General features: G+C 41.2%; 2 protein-coding genes across 4 annotated transcripts; both read left to right on the top strand.

Annotated features, from left to right (window-relative positions):
- The first annotated feature begins 3,722 nt into the window (after positions 1-3,722).
- c1ql2 (complement component 1, q subcomponent-like 2) lies at positions 3,723-5,893 on the top strand. Its single transcript, XM_085912566.1, has 2 exons — positions 3,723-4,571; positions 4,882-5,893. Exons 1-2 carry the CDS (start codon positions 3,975-3,977, stop codon positions 5,059-5,061), a joined length of 777 nt encoding a protein of 258 aa, XP_085768692.1. The 5' UTR covers positions 3,723-3,974; the 3' UTR covers positions 5,062-5,893.
- Positions 5,894-13,196: 7,303 nt separating this feature from the next.
- en1b (engrailed homeobox 1b) lies at positions 13,197-17,164 on the top strand. Of its 3 annotated transcripts, none has more exons than XM_085916013.1 (3): positions 13,197-13,314; positions 14,485-15,070; positions 16,575-17,164. In XM_085916013.1, the coding sequence occupies exons 2-3, from the start codon at positions 14,548-14,550 to the stop codon at positions 16,892-16,894; spliced, it is 843 nt and encodes a 280-aa protein (XP_085772139.1). In that variant the 5' UTR covers positions 13,197-13,314; positions 14,485-14,547; the 3' UTR covers positions 16,895-17,164. The 3 variants fall into 3 exon arrangements, with proteins under 3 accessions (XP_085772139.1, XP_085772122.1, XP_085772131.1); XM_085915996.1 differs by lacking the exon at positions 13,197-13,314 and adding an exon at positions 13,494-13,801; XM_085916005.1 differs by lacking the exon at positions 13,197-13,314 and having other exon boundaries at positions 14,227-15,070.
- Positions 17,165-18,782: the final 1,618 nt, after the last annotated feature.

Genomic DNA, 18,782 nt, shown 5'->3' with positions numbered 1-18,782 from the left:
GCTGGACTGAGGTCGAGTGGCATATGCTCACATTTTACGGAACAATATAATTCTGGTTTAACTGTCGGTAACATATAGTCCTACTGCATTATTTTAGGACATTTTTACAAAAGGGAACATTTTCGTCTGTATGTGGAAGTGGAAAAAATATATATATAAAAAAAGCAAAAATATTTACGATATATTTCTTGTCATCATGCTGAGCTGTCCTCACATCCACATTGGAAATCTAAAAGGTCTGAGGGCTGCACACATTTATCACATACTTATCACCCAGGGGCTCTGCTTGCACATGGTGGACTGAGGGCTAAGTTTCCTTCAAGAAGCAACTGGAGCCGCACGACGTGCCCTGAGCTTTATGATTAAGAAAAACATTGTATATAGATTATTTTACTCCCGCATTTTCTTCATCTTAATTTGGTGTTGGCTATTTGATAAACTGGCCCTAGGATTCGAATCATGAGCAAAAGCAAAATTGTGTTAAAGGATGTCTGACCGAAGGTTACAGACTGTCAACAAGACTTCATCATGTCTGCCTTTGCCACTTGCAAAAGGTTGAATCCCTCTGGCTCACAGCAGTGCATTACTGTCACGCCCCGACCCTCCACACACACACACACACACACACACACACACACACACACACACACACACACACACACACACACACACGTGCACACACATGTGCATTCACACACGCACACACATGTGCACGCACACACGTACACTCACAAATTGGGCATGACTGTTGTCCTGCCCCTTTGTCACTCTCGTTCTGGCGTGGCCACTTGTTTGTCTCACAAGCTACAGTTCTTTGAAATACATTTGCAATTTCCTTAGGCGTCAGTCACTGTGATCTCTCTTGTTCACTTGAGATGCAATTCCAAGGTTTTGCTTCATGTAAAATATTACACAACTTACCACTTTACGATCTCGTTGATTTAGTAGTACAGTGTAATCTGTCCCAAAGTCTTTGTTTTGCTCTTTCAGTGATCTCGAGAGCCATAAAGAAGGCGATGATCAAATTGAAGAATGCTGAATGGGTTCTGAACCGACTGTTCAGGTCAAGATCTGAGGTGGACCACCCCCTGTAGAGGAGCTTCTATGGAAGCTCAGTTGATGTATTTTTTTTGATCAGTAAAATAAAATCAATTGTCATTTTCTATTTTATCTATTCATTTTAGAGAAATAATTAAATGACCCATCCTTGAAGAAACACTCACTTTTAATGAGGAATATGAGTGACAAATGAGTGAAGTGCCCATCTCTGCGATATGCATTAAAATGCATGCTTTCCTGCCTCTAGACAGGCTGAGATGGAAAATAAAAAAAATAGGAGGCGAGCTCCAAAAGTGAGTGGGCCAGTCATATATTGCATCCCCAAAAGCTTTTAAATCACTACAGAATGTTTTTATCCTTTTATTTAAGTGCCAATGTTGAGTCTATTGAAGTGTATCTTTAAGACCATTTATAAATGTGGTTCTCAACTGTCTTCCTATAGTTGCAAAGCTGCAACACATTTCAAAGAAGCTAAGAACATAAAACATTATTTTTGATGCTCACGTAATAGATATACGGTATCTTACAGTTTTAAATGCAGTTTGAAAGGAGATTGACATACAGCTGCACTGTATGTTTACAGGGGACAGTGACTAGAGCACAAGTTAATAACAATTCCTGATGGTTAACCAATATTGTATTCTTTGTGGAATTTTGGTGCACCCCATTTCAAATCTGTAGCCTCTGAGGTGGACGCGCTCAACGTGAATTCCTTACCCCACCCTTAGTCAAATCAACCAAAAGGCAACCTCTGCTGAAGTGCTTTCCACAAAAGCATAAGATGATTGGAGTACTAACTAACAAACTTTGATGATGAGATCTGACAAGTGTGACAAATAGTTTCATCCAGATGCTGGATGATACAAGGATAATCATTTAAGGTGCACACAAGTGAAAGCTTGTGGTCATAAAACATTCATGTTTTGTTGACATGGGATGGGGCGTCAGTGTCACAAGGTGTCATGAAGACAGACAATATTCTATGTGCTTTCCAGGGCAAGTCCCCAGCGTCTTCATCTGGGATTAGGGTCACATGTTGAGACAGGAGCTGATGCCGCAAGTTCTCATAGTTGTGGCTCAGCAAGAGTTTCACACATACTTCACATAATATGCTCATCTTAATAATATTCCCTAGAGTCTTCATAGTAAAATTGGAGATTTATTTACAATGGCAGGCAGTTAGTTAGCTAACATTGTGTTTTGTGTCTTTATGCCAATCTTGGAAATCATTAATGCAAGTAGGAACACAATTACATACAGACTGATGGAATTGTCTCACTGGATGGTTTGTGTGCATTACTTCGCCATGCGTTCACATGCAATGTGACAAAAAAGCACGGCAGTGCCACGGGGCAGCAGCAGTGCATAATGTGGACAGTGCATGTGCATGTCTCATCATAGCTGGAAGATACAGTTCACTGTACTAATCCTGAATAAAGGTCATTTGTGCAGCCTTTTAGAATAGTCAGAAAGAAAAAGCCCTTGGTTTGCCTAAATCTGAATTCTTCTAGTATTTCTTTTATACTCCCTAAAAAATCGTGTTCAGTGAATAAACACAACAATGGATGCATGATAACCGTGCTGTATATTGAATTCCTGGCTTTTCCAGGACCTCCATCTTTTCCTTCCTGCTTTACCCTTCTGATTTCTAATGGCGTTCATGCCATTTCTCAGTGCCAGTCATGTTTCAGGAGTAAAAGATGAGTTGAACACAATCTGAAATTGCTTGGGGGGGGGATGAAGGGCTCTGCCGGTGTGACCAGCAGGCTTCTGTAAAGCCTTACGTTCATCCTCAGAAGATTTTGGAAAGTATTATGGTCGATATGAGGGTTATGATCCAATGTCAGGTATTTTGGAATGTATTTGAGTAGTTTTGGTCCTTCACATAAAAATGTGAATAAAACCAATAGAGTAAGGGTTTGAATGGACATGAAGAGCTTTTAATAAATATAAAAAACCTGCACTGAAAAGCACAAGCATGAATACAGCTGTTGAGGATTCTCAAGAGTTTCGCTGCTTCAATGCCAAAATAATCTCTGTGTACCAAAATGCAAATGCCCCAAAATCTAAATTCTGTTCCTGTTGGCCTCAACCTCATTGAAAAAGATCTATTTAATTATTAGCGATAGACTTATACTCAACTTTACTTATCCCTTGGGATTACTCCCTCATGAAATTTTGGGGTTAGTAGCAGACACGGAAAAACAGAACAAAAAAGAATCGTGCACATGAGTATTAAAGAGTTGAGCAATAAATGAATGGATTAAATAAATACAGCCTTGAGTAATAAATAAAGTGTTGTGTAATAAATAAATTATCACGTAATAAATAAGTGTTGAAGGTCTTTCCCTGATCCTATGCCTCCTTCCCCCAAGTGTTTGATGGCTTGAGGAGCAAAGGATTTCAGCATTCTGTTGGTCCTACACTTGGGTAGGAGAAGCCTCACACTGAACAGGCTCCTCTGAGTGACGATGACGGTGTGCAGAAGGTGGCTGGCATTGTCCATAAAGTCTCGCAGTATCGTTTAACTGCATCATTTTTCATTGCATTGAATGTGTTTTTTTATTTATATATAAACCACGCTGTTGTTTTAATTTGAAAGGCAGGCGTCGTATCGTTTTCCGGTCTAGTCTTTGGCATCCCTTGACATTTGGACGCAGCTGGTCTGGACGCATCTGTCACCGTGTGACTATCCATCGAGACTGGTTCCAAGACTCTCTTCGCCGTTGCCCATTGAAAGGCGTTGGACCGAGTGATGCGCGCACGACTAACTTGATCTTTTGTTTCTTTCTAAAACTATTTCACCCTCTTTCACCATTGCCCCGCACCGAGGCTCCGCGGATTTTTTGTCGTCCCTTGGTCTCCGAACTGCGCGGAGGAAGTGGTCACTGTTGGCTGTGGTCACCGCTGTCGTGATGGTTCTGGTGGCTCTGGCCATTGCGGTGCCGCTTCTCCTCCTGCGCCCCTCAGAGACCTCCGCTCATTATTACGAGATGATGGGCACCTGTCGGATGGTGTGCGACCCTTACACCGCTAAACCCGGGGGAGGCGGCGCTGGAGAGGCGACCCAGACCGTCAACAGCGTCGCGCCACTACCACCAATGGCACAAGGTAGCCGCGGGGAACCGGGGCGACCGGGAAAACCTGGAATCAGGGGTCCACCGGGAGAGCCCGGACCACCGGGCCCCAGGGGTCCACCAGGGGAGCGCGGCGTCAGCAAACTCCCCTTCCCCGCTTTAACCGCAGCAGCGGGAGAGCACAGCGAAATAGACGGGACCAATTCTACAAGTAGCGGAAACCGTGTCGCTTTTTATGTCGGTCTTAAGAATCCCCACGAGGGATACGAGGTGCTTAAGTTCGACGACGTGATTACAAACTTGGGAAACCTCTACGATCCGACTACCGGGAAGTTCACCTGCCATGTCTCCGGGATCTACTACTTCACTTATCATGTGTTGATGAGAGGAGGAGACGGAACCAGCATGTGGGCCGACCTGTGTAAAAATGGACAGGTAAGTTTCCAAGCTGTAAATTGGCTGTACCTTGCAAAAAGAAATAAAGGATTTAATGACTGCAAGTAATATAATGAATAGACCACTTGCGCGCAACCAAGACGCGCACTTTTACGCACGAAAAGCCCAGCTCCGTGCATGACATGCACATATTCCAAAACCTTCTACGAGCATTTAGGTCATTCTCCAATTGTTCTTTAAACAAAAACAGCACATTTAAATGGAATCTCCTAGCACTGAGGCCATTATTGTCAGCATAAAGGGACATCTGAATGTTCTGTCATAACAAATACTGTCCCCTATTTCCCAGGTCCGAGCAAGTGCCATAGCTCAGGATGCAGACCAAAACTACGACTACGCCAGCAACAGTGCCGTGCTGCATTTGGACTCGGGCGACGAAGTGTACGTGAAACTGGATGGCGGCAAAGCTCACGGAGGCAATAATAACAAGTACAGCACCTTCTCTGGCTTCATTTTATACCCTGACTAGGTCAAATTGTCAGCAGATGTTATTTTCATGGACGTATATGGTTATAATGTGTTTTTGTGTCCTTCAAAACACAAGCTGCTTATATTCATGTCTATTGATGGACAGCTTACTTGGTGCAGATGTGAATACGATATTCTACTTAAAGGCTCTGGTGGATTAGCAGTGCGGGGTGATGATATTCCTCGGAAGTCAAACATCACTCGGATGAGCTTGTGCAATCTTGCTGTTAAATCCCGGTCTTATGTGGTAAAATTTCAAATAGTGATCCGACACAATGGCACGAAACAAGCCATCTAAATGCAGCAATTTATTTGCTGCTCCAACTGAACAAACTCTTCACAAATGTAGCAAAGCACTTTCAAGTGCAGTCAGACAAACTCCAGAAATATGTAGTACTCATTACTACACAAACAGAAAACACAAAAAATCTAGCCTTTTCTTGTTCTCCTATTCTGTTCAGGTTTTGCGTTCTGTTATGTACTGTTAACACTGTTGTGCTTTATACATTATTGTGAGTCTGTTGTCAGATTCCACTTTAAGGCCATTTCACAAAAATATCCATGGTGGGGTTTATTCTGTGTGTGTGTTTTTATTTTATTCCAAATACAAGCACGACATTAATACCTAATTTGGAACTAACCCTTACCAAAGGCAGACACACACGTCCATTCTTGTCCTATCATTCAATTTGCCAAAGGGGAGCTGGACCCATCTGATCATCCAAAAAAGTGTCAGCAGAGAACAGAGTGGTGTAACAGAAACTGTCAGAATTTACTATCCAGAGGCTAAAAAAAAAACAACTAAATATTTTTTTCCATGGGGAGGAGGGATATTGTTTGTTTGTTTGTTTGCTTGTTTGTTTGTTTGAAAATAGTTTTGTGTGTTTGACAAAACTCCTAATGAAGCACCAAGTCATTTATATTTTGAATCCCTATCATATGTGAATAAATATTGTCTAACAAAGAATGTGTCTGGTTTTAAGGCTTTTTCTCTACTGTCAAGTACAAATACATGTTATTGCTTGGACCTTATGTGAAATGTCACATGACCAAACCAGTAATAGGTTGGCAGACTTCCTGTGTGTTCAGTGCTGATAACTATGACTACAGGCTGATGACATGAAAGTTTGAACACAAATTTAGTGAAATATTGTTATTTTTATTGCTGCCGTATTTGGGCAAAAGTTAAACAGGTTACATCTTCGTATATCATTAATTTATACAATACATGCCGTATATGATATTGTGTATGTAAACCTGAATGAAGATTAAACATCTGTATCAGTCATCTTTAATAATAACTCTTGAAAACATTTTGTGGGGAAAAAAAATCCTTGTAAACACAGAACTGCATTATTGAGTTATATATATTTTTTCATATGTATTGTTTGAAGAATGTGTTTTTAAATTTACCTTTTCAGTACAATGCAACCATTCCTTCTCAATTCACATTGTCTACGCAATATCAACTTCCATAAACCAGCAAATGGCAAAACATAGATGGCTGGGAAACAAAAGACCACCGATCATGGCAAAGTCTTCAGGTAATTGTCTCACCGTGTGTTTTAAACCCACGTCCGAGTTTTGTGTTTTTCCAGGTTGCTTTGTTTGCCCATTGCGTTGCAGCATAGCCTCGAGACTTTAATAAGACAATGCAAAACGCGTCCCGCACTGCTGCTCACATGTTCCAAATTCACTGACTGTCCTTTTCTCCACAATAGCCAGCGGGTGTTTTGAGTCAGCAAGCCTTCCATTTGTTTTTAAAGGTTACACTGAGGACGTAAGAGAATTTTTTTCAGAAACGATATTCCTATAAGCGGCCAAATACAAGGTCATAAAATACCACAGTAATACAATGTAAGTGTCAGACCTACTTTCATGCACATCAGATCATTTGAAAATAATAAAATTAAACGCGGTTAAAAATCATCAATTAGTGACTTCTATTTGTGCATGAGTGGCTATGATGGAGCCTGGAGGTGGGCATTCTGGGATTGGCCGTGGAAGCTCCCAGAGTGACAATAAAATACGCCCAAAAAGATGCTTGTTGCTTCTGCACAATAAACTGTTGGTCAGAAGCTGGAGGCTGCCACCTTCCATCTGCTTGTGTTAAGACTGCAAGCACTGCACCTGACCCATTAGGACGATAGCTGTTTGTTGTGCATTTGATTATTATTATTTTTTTTTTTTTGTAGTGGGAACACCTGGTTACGCACCGCACTTGCCGTCAATATAAATGGAAATCATGGAAAACAAATATTAGCATGTCGGCTTTTATAAATGTCAATTAAGACATTTGGGCCGACATCGCTGCACTCGACCACATGAAAATTCATCCCGAGGTGGATGTGAAAATCAGTTGTCGGAAATAATAAGCATGATTGTCCAATCAACAGAAATCTACAGCTACCATTTGCTATCAAATGGGCACTACCTTAGGTATACACTATATTTTTTACTTCCTGTTGGTGTAATGGCCACCGTTGTAAATGTTACACTGATGTATGTACCATTGTGTTAATGCAGTACTCTTTTTATCAACCATAACAGATTTCTCATGGGATATGTGGTCATTATGTTCAATCAGTCCAAAATAGTGACGATTATATTATATTATATTATATTATATTATATTATATTATATTATATTATATTATTGTTTTAATCTTTGAGAACTACACATCACCCCACTGAACATGTGAGTGATGGTGAGCAGTAACCTTTTGAACTGGTTAAAGATAAGACCGTACAGACTACTCATTTAGGATGAAAAGTCGAGTGTCTGGCGCCGACTGAGGCGTCGCCAGCAGCGTATGTCGCTGACTGCCAGAACGATGCTCTCATAAGAGCCAGACAGAAATACATCAGCGACACAGAGGAAAAGTTTCAGAGGACAGCATAGGCAATCTAACATTAAACAGGAGAGCGGCAAGTGCCAAAAGTTGTCTTATGTGGGGATCACTGGTTGGTTCACAGAGCTCTACAAAGTCTTATTTTTGACAGGTGATTAGTCTGGTGTAGCACTCACCCAAAGTCAGCAGGGATATGTTCCCACTCCCCTGTCATGCTGAACAGAATACAGTAAATGGTTTAGAAAATGAAAAGATAAATAAAAATGTGCTCTGAAGAAGAATTGCATGAAGAACGTACAGTACAGTACCTCGAGAATTTGTACTCACTTTTTTACGCGTGAGCCAAATTGTGACTCACTTAGTCTGTCAGTCTGTACCTAAGAAATCTCAACTCAGTCTGAGCGTAATCGGCCAAACAAGGAAGAGGACGTGCGGCAGAGAGACAAAGCGCATTGGAGTATGGGCTCATCAAATAAAATACAATCCATCAAGTTTAGTTTAATTTCTGTCTATGTGGTGACCATTTCCAGGAGAGTCTTACTACCATATGTAGGTCATTTGGGGCTTTTTAATATTAAAAAGTATTTTGGTATCCTTACAAGCATTTGATGCTTCCACTAAGCACAGTTTAGCAATGCACAAAAGGTAGCCATTAGCCTCATCAGCAAAAAGATGCAAGTGATATCTCCAAGGCAGGTAAATGTCAATTCCCTTCTCACATCATCCTCACTTTCAAATAGGATAAAACAGAAACCCGGGCCTTTGCATATTCAACATTAATTTTCCTGAAGCCGTTATAGTTCATCCCGCAGCGATCTTGACCACACCCATGCAGATGATTTGCAGGTTGACAGGAAAATGGTACACCTCTCATAACAGCATATTCGTCATGCTATGGGAAATTATGGGGGGGGGGGGGGGTGAAGGGGGCTACTCAGATAAATCTCACACTCACCATTATTTATATATTTCAGAAATCTTAAGAGGCATCAACTAATAGCATTAACCCTGAAGCTCCCTTGCACTAAAAATACAAATATCTTGATCATACAAGTCTGAAATAATCCCTTCCACATAAGAACTATTTGCATTTATATTTTTACAAATTGATCCTTTGTCCAAGAAATATTCCATTCCATTTCCATCTCCAATTACTTTTTTGTCATCTCACGACATGCAGTCTGTCACACGTAAGTATTAGGGAGAAAAGGTTACAGATATAAGTCTTCACAGCACCAAGGTAACATTTTATTGTAACAACGCCAATAAGAACTATGTCTTTAATATCTCCTCTGGCTGGCAGCTGCTGACAGGCCGGGGATGCCTGATGAGAGAGTCACGGTCCTGAGAGACTTGACCGAAAGGTTAGGGTCGCCCTGGGCAGTAGCGCTGATGAGGACAGGCACGCACATGCATGGACGAGAACAGCCAAACGCGCGTGCGCACGTGTGCACACACGCATGCACATACATATTTAACAAGACAACGATACAACATACATATCTTATGGTTTTGAAGTGCATGAGAAGTTAAATGAAACTTGTGGCTTCATGATCAAGGCTTTAAGCCATTTGGTGTTCTTATAGAGTGTTTAACCTGAGGATGGCACCACATAAGGTTTTTTGCATCAAATTCAAACTTTCAACAAACATGCACCTAATTTTAAGGTCAGGACAGGTAGACAGCATGAGTAGACACTCGTTTATAAAGTTGATCTGCAAGAAATGATTTGGGGGTGACTCTCCTTTAATACAAACACATGGTGGCTTAATTGAACATGCAATTGTTGTGCACCTTGGGCACATTCGTGATCATGCATTAAAGGAAAAATGTACTCCCCCTTTTCTGCTCAGTGTTCACACAAGTGAGGGAACCACTCTGCTATACCTAAATCTTGATTTTAAACACTTTGATTCCACGCGACTTTCTGTCGAATGCTGTTTGGTTATGGACCCTAATTATTTTTTCGTCATAAATACATCTTTAAGTTATAATTTAGATGGATAATATGAGGATCATACGAAGCTAAATGACTAGTGCGTAAACTTTATTGCTTGTGTCTGCAAAACAACTAATCCAGCTTCACTTGACGGTCTGTTATGTTTTTCTGTATGTGACATCTTGTTAAAAGAAATTCAAGTTTAAATAGTTCCACAAATTGGTCAGTCACTTTAAGACAAATTGATCCTGCATATCATCTTGATGTCTGGATTGAACCCACAATGACACCAGTGTATCCTTTGCACTAGTTTCAGTGAAAGCCCAGCAAAGTTTCGACTTTGATTTAATTTGCCAGTTATTAGATGGGACCGTTTGTCCTCCCCTTAAGCTTAAGCAAACTTCTCAGCAAGACACAATAAGACGATGGTGGTAATCTGTCACTAAAGTCTCATTAGGACTCTAAAAAGGTTCCCCCAAATCTTAATTATTTATCTGCATTAATATTAGTTTAATTATTGATGATAGGTTAGGGTGTGTGCGCGCGTATAAAGGCCAAAGCTCAGCTCTTAGCTTCGCTCCTGATTAATGGATGAGTATGAGGAGCCCTTCATGTATTATTACTGGAGAGAGCCTGGACCTTGAAGGAGGCCTGGCAGATAGCGAGACCAAGACTGGAAACACTGAGAATAATAATTAACATTTAGTATGCAAACCTGTCCTTAAAGGTGGCACGGTGGATGAGTGGTTAGCTCATCTGCCTCACAATTCTGAGGTTGGAGGTTTGGTTCAGACCTTACTATATGGAGTTTGCGTGTTCTTCCACTGGGTACCTAATTTACAGCCATATTCCAAAAACATGGCCTAAATTATCCTTAAGTATGAAAGTGAGTCTGGATGTCAGCTTGAATATATATATTTGCGATTGAATGGTGACCTGTCCATGGTATACCGCACCTCTCGCCCAATGTCAGTGAGGAGAAGCTGCAACAGGCCAAAAACTCCAGTGAGCATCATCAGTATAAAAGATGGAAGCTTGTCCTCTGTACATTGAAGGCATTACAGTGTTCAAGGGACTACACCAAAAAAACAGTTTGAGAAATTTTCTACAGTATTTGTTATTTCATGTGAGCCTGAACTAACAAATGAGGTTCTAAAATATGAAACAATATTGTTGTTTTGTTCACCATTTAACACTCTTCATACAATAAATATAAACTAGGCCTACTGATAATCGGTTAAAAAGTATTTTTAACCTCAAGTCTGAATTTAAAGTCAAAGTAAATGTTTTAGAGACATTTAAATATTTACCATCATTTGTCATAGTGGCTTGGTTTCATCTTAAAAACCGGAGCATGTCAAAACGAGCACTCTGGATTAAACAGGCGCATTGCAGCAGCTCGATGCTGACATCTACTGGAATAATACAGGATTGCAAAGCAAGATTACCGACCTCCTCTCACAACCACGTCAGCCCCCTCCGCAATATTTTTTTCTTTTGTGTATCCTTTTCAGTAATATACCACAGCCTCACAATAATAATAATAATAATAATAATAATAATAATAATAACAACAACATTGGTATTTGAAACGTATTGAAGTTAGATAATCGCAAAGAAGGATGTGCATGAAATAAACGGGCCACGTGTTCAACTGTTTGTCTGGAACTTTTATTCTCACTGAGGTGTGTATACACAGGGGAGTGAATGCGCCCTAAAACTCAAGTCAAAATGTATTCTACACTTCTGACAGTAGATGTCAGAAGAGGACTTTCTAATTTATTTATTTTAAATAAAAAAATACTATTTCCATGCGGAAAACGTCATGAAGTTTACCCATTGTAAACATCCATCCATCCATCCATCCATCCATCCATCCATCCATCCATCCATCCATCTATCCATGCATTCATGCATTCATTCATTCATTCATTCATTCATTCATTCATTACGGAGGTCGCGGGCGTGCTGGAGGGAGCCTATCCCAGCAGTCTTCGGGCAGGAGGCGGGGGACACCCTGAACTGGTTGCCAGCCAATCGCTTGGCACACAGAGACGAACAACCATTCGCTCTCACACTAACACCTATGGGCAATTTGAAGTGTTCAATCGGCCTACATTGCATGTTTTGGGGATGTGGGAGGAAACTGGAGGACTAAATTGATCATATCGAGTCATGTGTTTATTTATTTATTTTTACACATTTGAGCACATTCAGTTCCCCAAGTTATAAAACTAAATGAAGGGGCTAAGGTCAAAAATGCTTCCTGGGACTTCCTCTTTCCACCACTCGGTGTCAGCCAAACCGTCGCAGGCAGAGAACACCCTATTGCGATCGTCTCAGTTATTTGGTCGTCTGAGGGCATGAGACATGAAGTGCATCTGGTGATGTGGTTTTCATGTATTCATTTCCACAGACAGGCAAGATTAAATGTGATATATTTACAAGTGGAAGTGAAAGTAAGACTTGAGAGAGTAAAAGCTGCTGTTGCAAAAGAAAGGCGGCGTCTCAAGTCCATCAGCTATAGAAACATATTTTGAAAGTCTGTTTCGATTATGTATGTATCTATTATAATGAGAACGATTGTTATTTTGACTTTAATCAAAAACTAAACCAATCCAATTTGATTTCACTTCAACCAGATCTCGTGTTATAAACACTGTTGGCTATACTGACTTTGAACAGTGATTATTTTACATAAAGTAGATATATGTCTCTTCGAGGGAAATAAATAAAACAGTGACTCGATGATGGACACAAAGTCAAGGAGTATTTTATTTTTAACGATGCCATATGACATTACTTGCAGCACAACAATTAGCGTAATTTTGAATATATTTTTGAAAAGTCTTAACAACTTGTTGTGCCGGATATACGTGTCATAAATAAAAGTATCTACAGCATTACTGTTCATTTGCAACACCGCCATGCATTTTGCTTTCACAAAGACCATTACATTTCGTCCTCCTCCCAGTGTGTGTGTGTGTGTGTGTGTGTGTGGGGGGGGGGGGGGGGGGGGGTGCGTGTAGTATATAGGCTACTCAATAAAAGCGAGGCTGAAGTCCGTCCGTGCATTTATCATCCTATTACGGCGACAAATCTGACTCCCAATACATGAGCGCTAAAATGAATTACCAACGTGAAGCCGTCAATAAAGTCATTTCTGTAAATGGTGTCTCTGAGGGCCCCGGCTATTATTCAACCAGCTTTATCAGCACCTTGGAAATGACGTGGCTTGTAACGCGGGCCCCTGCTTCACTTTGATTAAGGGCCCTGCCAGGGACCGGTGACAGCGCTTTTCACTGGGCTTTTATTCAGCCCTTTGCCGGTGATGAACACCGGCCCGATCGGGCGGAATGAAGACTAATTAAAAGCAATAAATTATCTTTTTCAGGCCCTCTCAAGCAGCCCCTCTTTGCGGCACAAGATAAGAGCAGACTGAGTGCTCATTTGCGCACAAAAGGTGCTGTGGCTAAACAGCATACTGATACTGTCCTAATTGGAATTTAATTAAGTAGCCACGGCTTCCGACTCCGGCCTGTGGGATAAAGATTTCATTGCGTTAAACATCAACACGTCTGCGCTTTCGTCCTATTATGATTATTAATAATGTTATTATTCCAAATCGCCAATTAGTGCGTGAAGCAACTTTTCCCTCAGACATGTTAAGACCATTATCGAAGCTATAGGATTGCTGTTTTCCGGCTTCTCTGTCTGTAAACATAACGTTGACCTCTTCCATAGAGGATGATACAAGTTGAAAAAGCTAATTTGTCATTTTTAAATACATTTGCTGTGATTCAATATTAGAACTGAGCTTTAGCTTTCTTTCCCTAATAACTTGTGAATGTGTCAGCATGTTATTTCTTTGATAACATATGAAACCGTCGTGCTCCATATGGATCAAATGTGTAATATTTCATCATCAATGGATCATAAGATATTGTAATGTAAGTACATATGTCTTTGTAGGCCTATGCATTTATTTATTTTTATTTGACTCTTTACTCTGGTTTCCTTTCTCTTTTTTTACTATGGCTCATTCCCTGGGGGGAGCAAGGGGACGTCAAAAGTGAATGATTCGTATGCAACTGACCGATAAGACTGCAAAATGGAAATATTGTCTGGTGGCTTGCTAACCAGGTGTTGAGTTGAGTTAATTCGTTGTTATTGTTTTTTTTTTTTATGTGGCGCAAGTGCAAGTGCGCCTTGATCTGGCCGCTGCATGCGCGAGACTGGCTTGAGCGCTTATCCGCGCTGTCTCAAATCCTGCGCTCGGATTGGACGAGGCGCGTTATGACAAGGACGAGCTCGCGATGGGATTGGTGGGTCGCACGCGTGTACTTGCCCTTGCGCTGCGGCTGGGTTGTAAGAGGCAGACCGGAACCGGAGAAGGACGACACCGCTTGGGGGAGAGTCCTCCACATATTAGCCTGCAGTGGGCCGAGGCAGCCAGTGTTTAGAACGCGGAGCTAGTCGCTCGCTATGCCATCTCTTGGAAAATTATTAAGTGAAGGCATGCGTCGTTGCGGGTAATGCTTTAAACTTATTCGATTGGCTTCACTAGGGTCCCAAAGGTTTATTTTATTATTATTTTTTTTTACATGCGGTGCGACTAAATTGGATAACAAAGGGGCGGGAGAGCAACAAGTGGAGTGTGTCCCGGAGAGGCCGACATTTGTCACCTTTACTAGCCATGGAAGAGCAAAAGGAGCCCGCAAGCGGCCGGGACTCAACCGAGGATGAGAGCGCGTCGCTGTCCCCGAACCTGCCATCGCCTCCCATTATCCTCCCGCACCAGGCCGCCCAGCAGGCTCACAGAACCACCAACTTTTTTATCGACAATATCCTGCGACCAGACTTCGGCTGCAAAAAGGAGCCGGGTTACCGCGAGCGGAACCAGACGGCGGGCAGAGAAAACATCAACCCGCTGGCAGCGAGGCCGCACGCCGGTAGCCTTTGCTTGGACTCGAACTGCAGCAGCGACAGCGCCTCATCGTCGCCGTCCTCGTCGTCGTCTTCGTCGCCCTCGTCCAAGCAGAACTCGACCAAACAAGGGGAAGCGGCGAGCAACGGCAGCGGCAGACTCGCTGACAGCCCCTCGGCCATCGTGGTTATGAACGGGAGCAATGGAGCGTCTCTGCCGGCGGCCAAGGATCAGCCCATGCTGTGGCCAGCCTGGGTGTACTGTACGCGATACTCGGACCGGCCCTCATCTGGTAAGGTGCTAAAAGCCCCCCAGCCACAATACGACTTTATTCCATCACTTATTGTTCACCACCAGACTTTTATCAGACCCAAAACATCAGCATAAGACTTGTCTTTCATGTTTCTAGATATAATCTATCATATCATATATATTTCCATGATGTGCCTGCAATTAAACATTATTGACCTCAGTCTTCCGCAAATCTGTGACATTAACTCTGCCAATCGCAACACACTAAGTAGGCAGCCTACATTTGATTAAAATAAGAAAAGAAAAGGATGCGTACATTTAAATTGTTTTCATTAAATGTCAGCATTTCGTCGACAGGTATTGCGACTCATCATGGACATACGTTTTCATTAATTATTTTGCATTGAATCACGCAGACTTTTAAAACTGGAATTTATGTGCAGTGTAAATCATTGTGCACCATTTTATCAAGAATTTATCATTAACAGTGTTTTAAAAGAATAGAAAACCTTGACAATTATTGCTATAACACCCGAGGAGCACAATCTCAATGCTGATTTTTTTTAAAGGAATATTTTCTAATATGAATATTTATCAATCTATTTAGTTGTCGTGAAGCGGTGCTCAGTATTTATTATTTAATATTTAAATATCCAAAACAAAACAACAAAAAAACGCACGTTTATTTCCATTATACAATACAATACAATACAATACAATACAATACAATACAATACATCTTCATACAGTTTGTACATGTAATAGAGAAAGTCTGTAGTGTTTTAAATAACACATATCAATATTTACAATAATAATAATGATGATGATAATAACAATAATAATAGTAATTATTATTATTATTATTATTATTATTATTATTATTATTAGAATTATTATTAGAATAATAATAATAATAATAATAATAATAATGCGGTAAGTAATTGTCCCAGAATAGTTACTTTTTGTATCACACGGTTTACTTTAATTTCGATAGCACATATCACGTACTATTAAGACAGACTTCATTTTCTTGATGTGTTGACTGCTTTCTATTTTCCTCCCTTTTGGCGATTAGTGTTCAATAATATTGTCAGTCTGGGACGTCATTTGTTGATTATGTATACCCCCCCCCCCCCCCCCCCCCAGGATCCAATTTGTTCAGATTTAGGCTATTTCGAAACGAAGCTGTAATGTGACTCATAAATTGTCAGCACGGGCACGAGTGAAGTATAGCCTACAGTCGGATTCTTAAATTGCGGCGTGGTAGCAGTCTTGCTCCTTCGCAATCAAAGTCTTTCAGCTGTCAAAGGAGGCTTGCAGTTGGTCGTTTTATTTTTTGTACTCGATTTGAACAACAATCACCGGAGCGTTTTCATGCCAATGTGCCTTTGTGAGTGGACGTGAAGAGGAGTAACGTTATTGCGGGGGATGCATCGCACCCGCGCATCAACTCCCCCGGTCCGCTTCGGCGGCTCTCGCTCACACACTCTCTCGGCTGACACGTGGATATTTACGTGTTCGTGCCATTGTTGTTTCCACACCAGGGCCGAGGACACGAAAACTGAAGAAGAAGAAGAGCAGCAAGGAGGACAAGCGGCCCAGGACGGCGTTCACGGCCGAACAGCTCCAGAGACTGAAAGCTGAATTCCAGGCCAACCGCTACATCACAGAGCAGCGAAGACAGTCGCTGGCTCAGGAACTCAACCTGAATGAGTCCCAGATCAAAATCTGGTTCCAGAACAAGCGGGCCAAGATAAAAAAGGCCACGGGCTACAAGAACGGTCTGGCGCTGCAGCTCATGGCCCAAGGACTGTACAACCACTCGACCACCACCGTGCAGGACGAGAAGGAGGACAGCGAGTAGCCGCGCGTTTACTCGCGTTACTATATGGACATCGTTGCTATTAAAAGTTTATATAGCCGCTGCAGTTATCATGTGGTATACGAGTATATTTAATTACCCCCTCCCCCTACATCCGCCCCCGTGGTCCCCAATCTCTATCCCGTGGTTGTTTTGAAGATGCATAATGTTGCCCCTTCAAGTTTCCTTCACACATCGCAAACTCAGAAAAGCCAAAGATTTTCATATGTTCACATGTATGGATTCAAAATGTAAAATTAAAAAGAAAAAGAGAACGAGAGTGAGACGCAAGATCGCTGGAATTTTTTTTCTCCCGATTTCTTTTGAGTTCACGCGACTCAAAGCGTTGATGTGGTGTGGCTCCTTGTTTGTGAACAAAGCCAAAAATAATGCTAAAGACTGTTATTCAAAGTGTGCGACGCTCATTTTCAATAGCGCTGCAAAATTAGAAGGCAAACCAATGTGACGGAACCAATTAGAGGAAGCATCCGCGTCAAGCTGAAGCCCATTTAAACTCGTGCGCGTGTGCGCGCGCGCACACACACGCACACTTGCACACACGCTTGCGCCGCCTGTATTTACACAAATTTGACTTCTACATAACAACGTGCATTTCATTAATTCCTCATAAGAGGTCACACGGTGCACCAAAAATTAAATTAATAATTTTAATAATGCCGTAAACAAGCTATTAAATATCCGTCTTGGTGAAACAAACACTGTCTGCGAAAGAAACTTTATAACATGACCGACCACGTCCAAGTTTGATAACATGCTTTTAAAATGTTTAAATTATTTTTGTCCTCCGTCTATAGACATCAACTCAGCATATTTTTTTAGAATATATGTAACACAACCTTTGCATACATATACACACACTCACACAAACTGATACATGTTTTCTTTCATAATTTTCAAATTATTCGTGATCATTATTTTTTTCATTATTGAAGGACCAGAAATACGGCATGGGCTTCTGCATCATTGATTGTGATCTGAATTATTTTTTATTATCTCCGCTATTGGAATATGATCCGTACACAAACGATTGTGTGGATATGATATGGTGTAATTAAGAGGTAACAAGCCTATGCGGCAGAGGAGCGCCATATACACTTCACGGCCCTCCGCTTTTTCGGCGCCTTTAATTATTTCAAGCAGCTAGTGTTGGGTTCTGCCTATAAAGCAGCAATTTAATAAGCCCGCTCTGTGTTTCTAATTGATTTCAGTAATGATAAACAGGGACTTGCTGGATACTAGTTTCTATGCGGTTTACTCGACTGCTTTTGAAATATAATTGATATTTCACCTCAGTGTTTCAGTCGCTTATATGCTCCACTGGTCTTTGTGCCTGTAAATCAGTAGGCCTATTATATAGGATAGTAGGAAACAAAAGTGAATCTTTTTTTCCCCTCTAAATGGAAAATAATACAAAACTGCACTTAACGGCTTACATTTACCGCACCTCCACATGGTCCAATACAAGATCATTTACAAAAATATTAATGACACTTGCCAGAGAATTTACAGTGATATGATGTAAATTCAGATCGTACTGGCCAGTTAGTTCAGACGACAACCAAAATACCTTTGCGCATTTACGAGCCCAATCATATTGGCTTAATAAATTTCTTAGCGTGTCACTCAAATTAGTATAGGATAGGGTGTCTCTTAGCTCTCGTTATGTGCGTATGTGGTATAGTCAGCGCGGTATAGCTCTTAGAATGACGAACCGCTATATTTTATTTGCGTACGGGCGCGCGTGTGGGGTTGTGGTGGGGTGGGGGACATCAAAGTTAAAGTCATATTTTTTGTGTGACTCACCGAAATTCCGGGCGGGCATTAGTGAATATTTTAATGTCAATTCACTAAAATCTACTAATTAATATTC

This window comes from Syngnathus leptorhynchus, chromosome 1, assembly GCF_054491065.1.
Source record: "Syngnathus leptorhynchus isolate UIUO chromosome 1, UIUO_Slep, whole genome shotgun sequence".
Taxonomy (NCBI): Eukaryota; Metazoa; Chordata; class Actinopteri; order Syngnathiformes; family Syngnathidae; genus Syngnathus; species Syngnathus leptorhynchus.
The sequence above is the reverse complement of the archived record's forward strand: the minus strand, read 5'-3'. Positions and strand labels throughout refer to the sequence as shown.

Coding starts and splice junctions, on each gene's coding strand:
- c1ql2 (XM_085912566.1), top strand. CDS start 3,975: ATGGTTCTGGTGGCTCTGGCCATTGCGGTGCCGCTTCTCCTCCTGCGC. Junction 4,572..4,881: donor ACCTGTGTAAAAATGGACAG/GTAAGTTTCCAA, acceptor CCTATTTCCCAG/GTCCGAGCAAGTGCCATAGC.
- en1b (XM_085915996.1), top strand. CDS start 13,730: ATGAAACCGTCGTGCTCCATATGGATCAAATGTGTAATATTTCATCAT. Junction 13,802..14,484: donor GGATCATAAGATATTGTAAT/GTAAGTACATAT, acceptor TGGATAACAAAG/GGGCGGGAGAGCAACAAGTG. Junction 15,071..16,574: donor CTCGGACCGGCCCTCATCTG/GTAAGGTGCTAA, acceptor TTTCCACACCAG/GGCCGAGGACACGAAAACTG.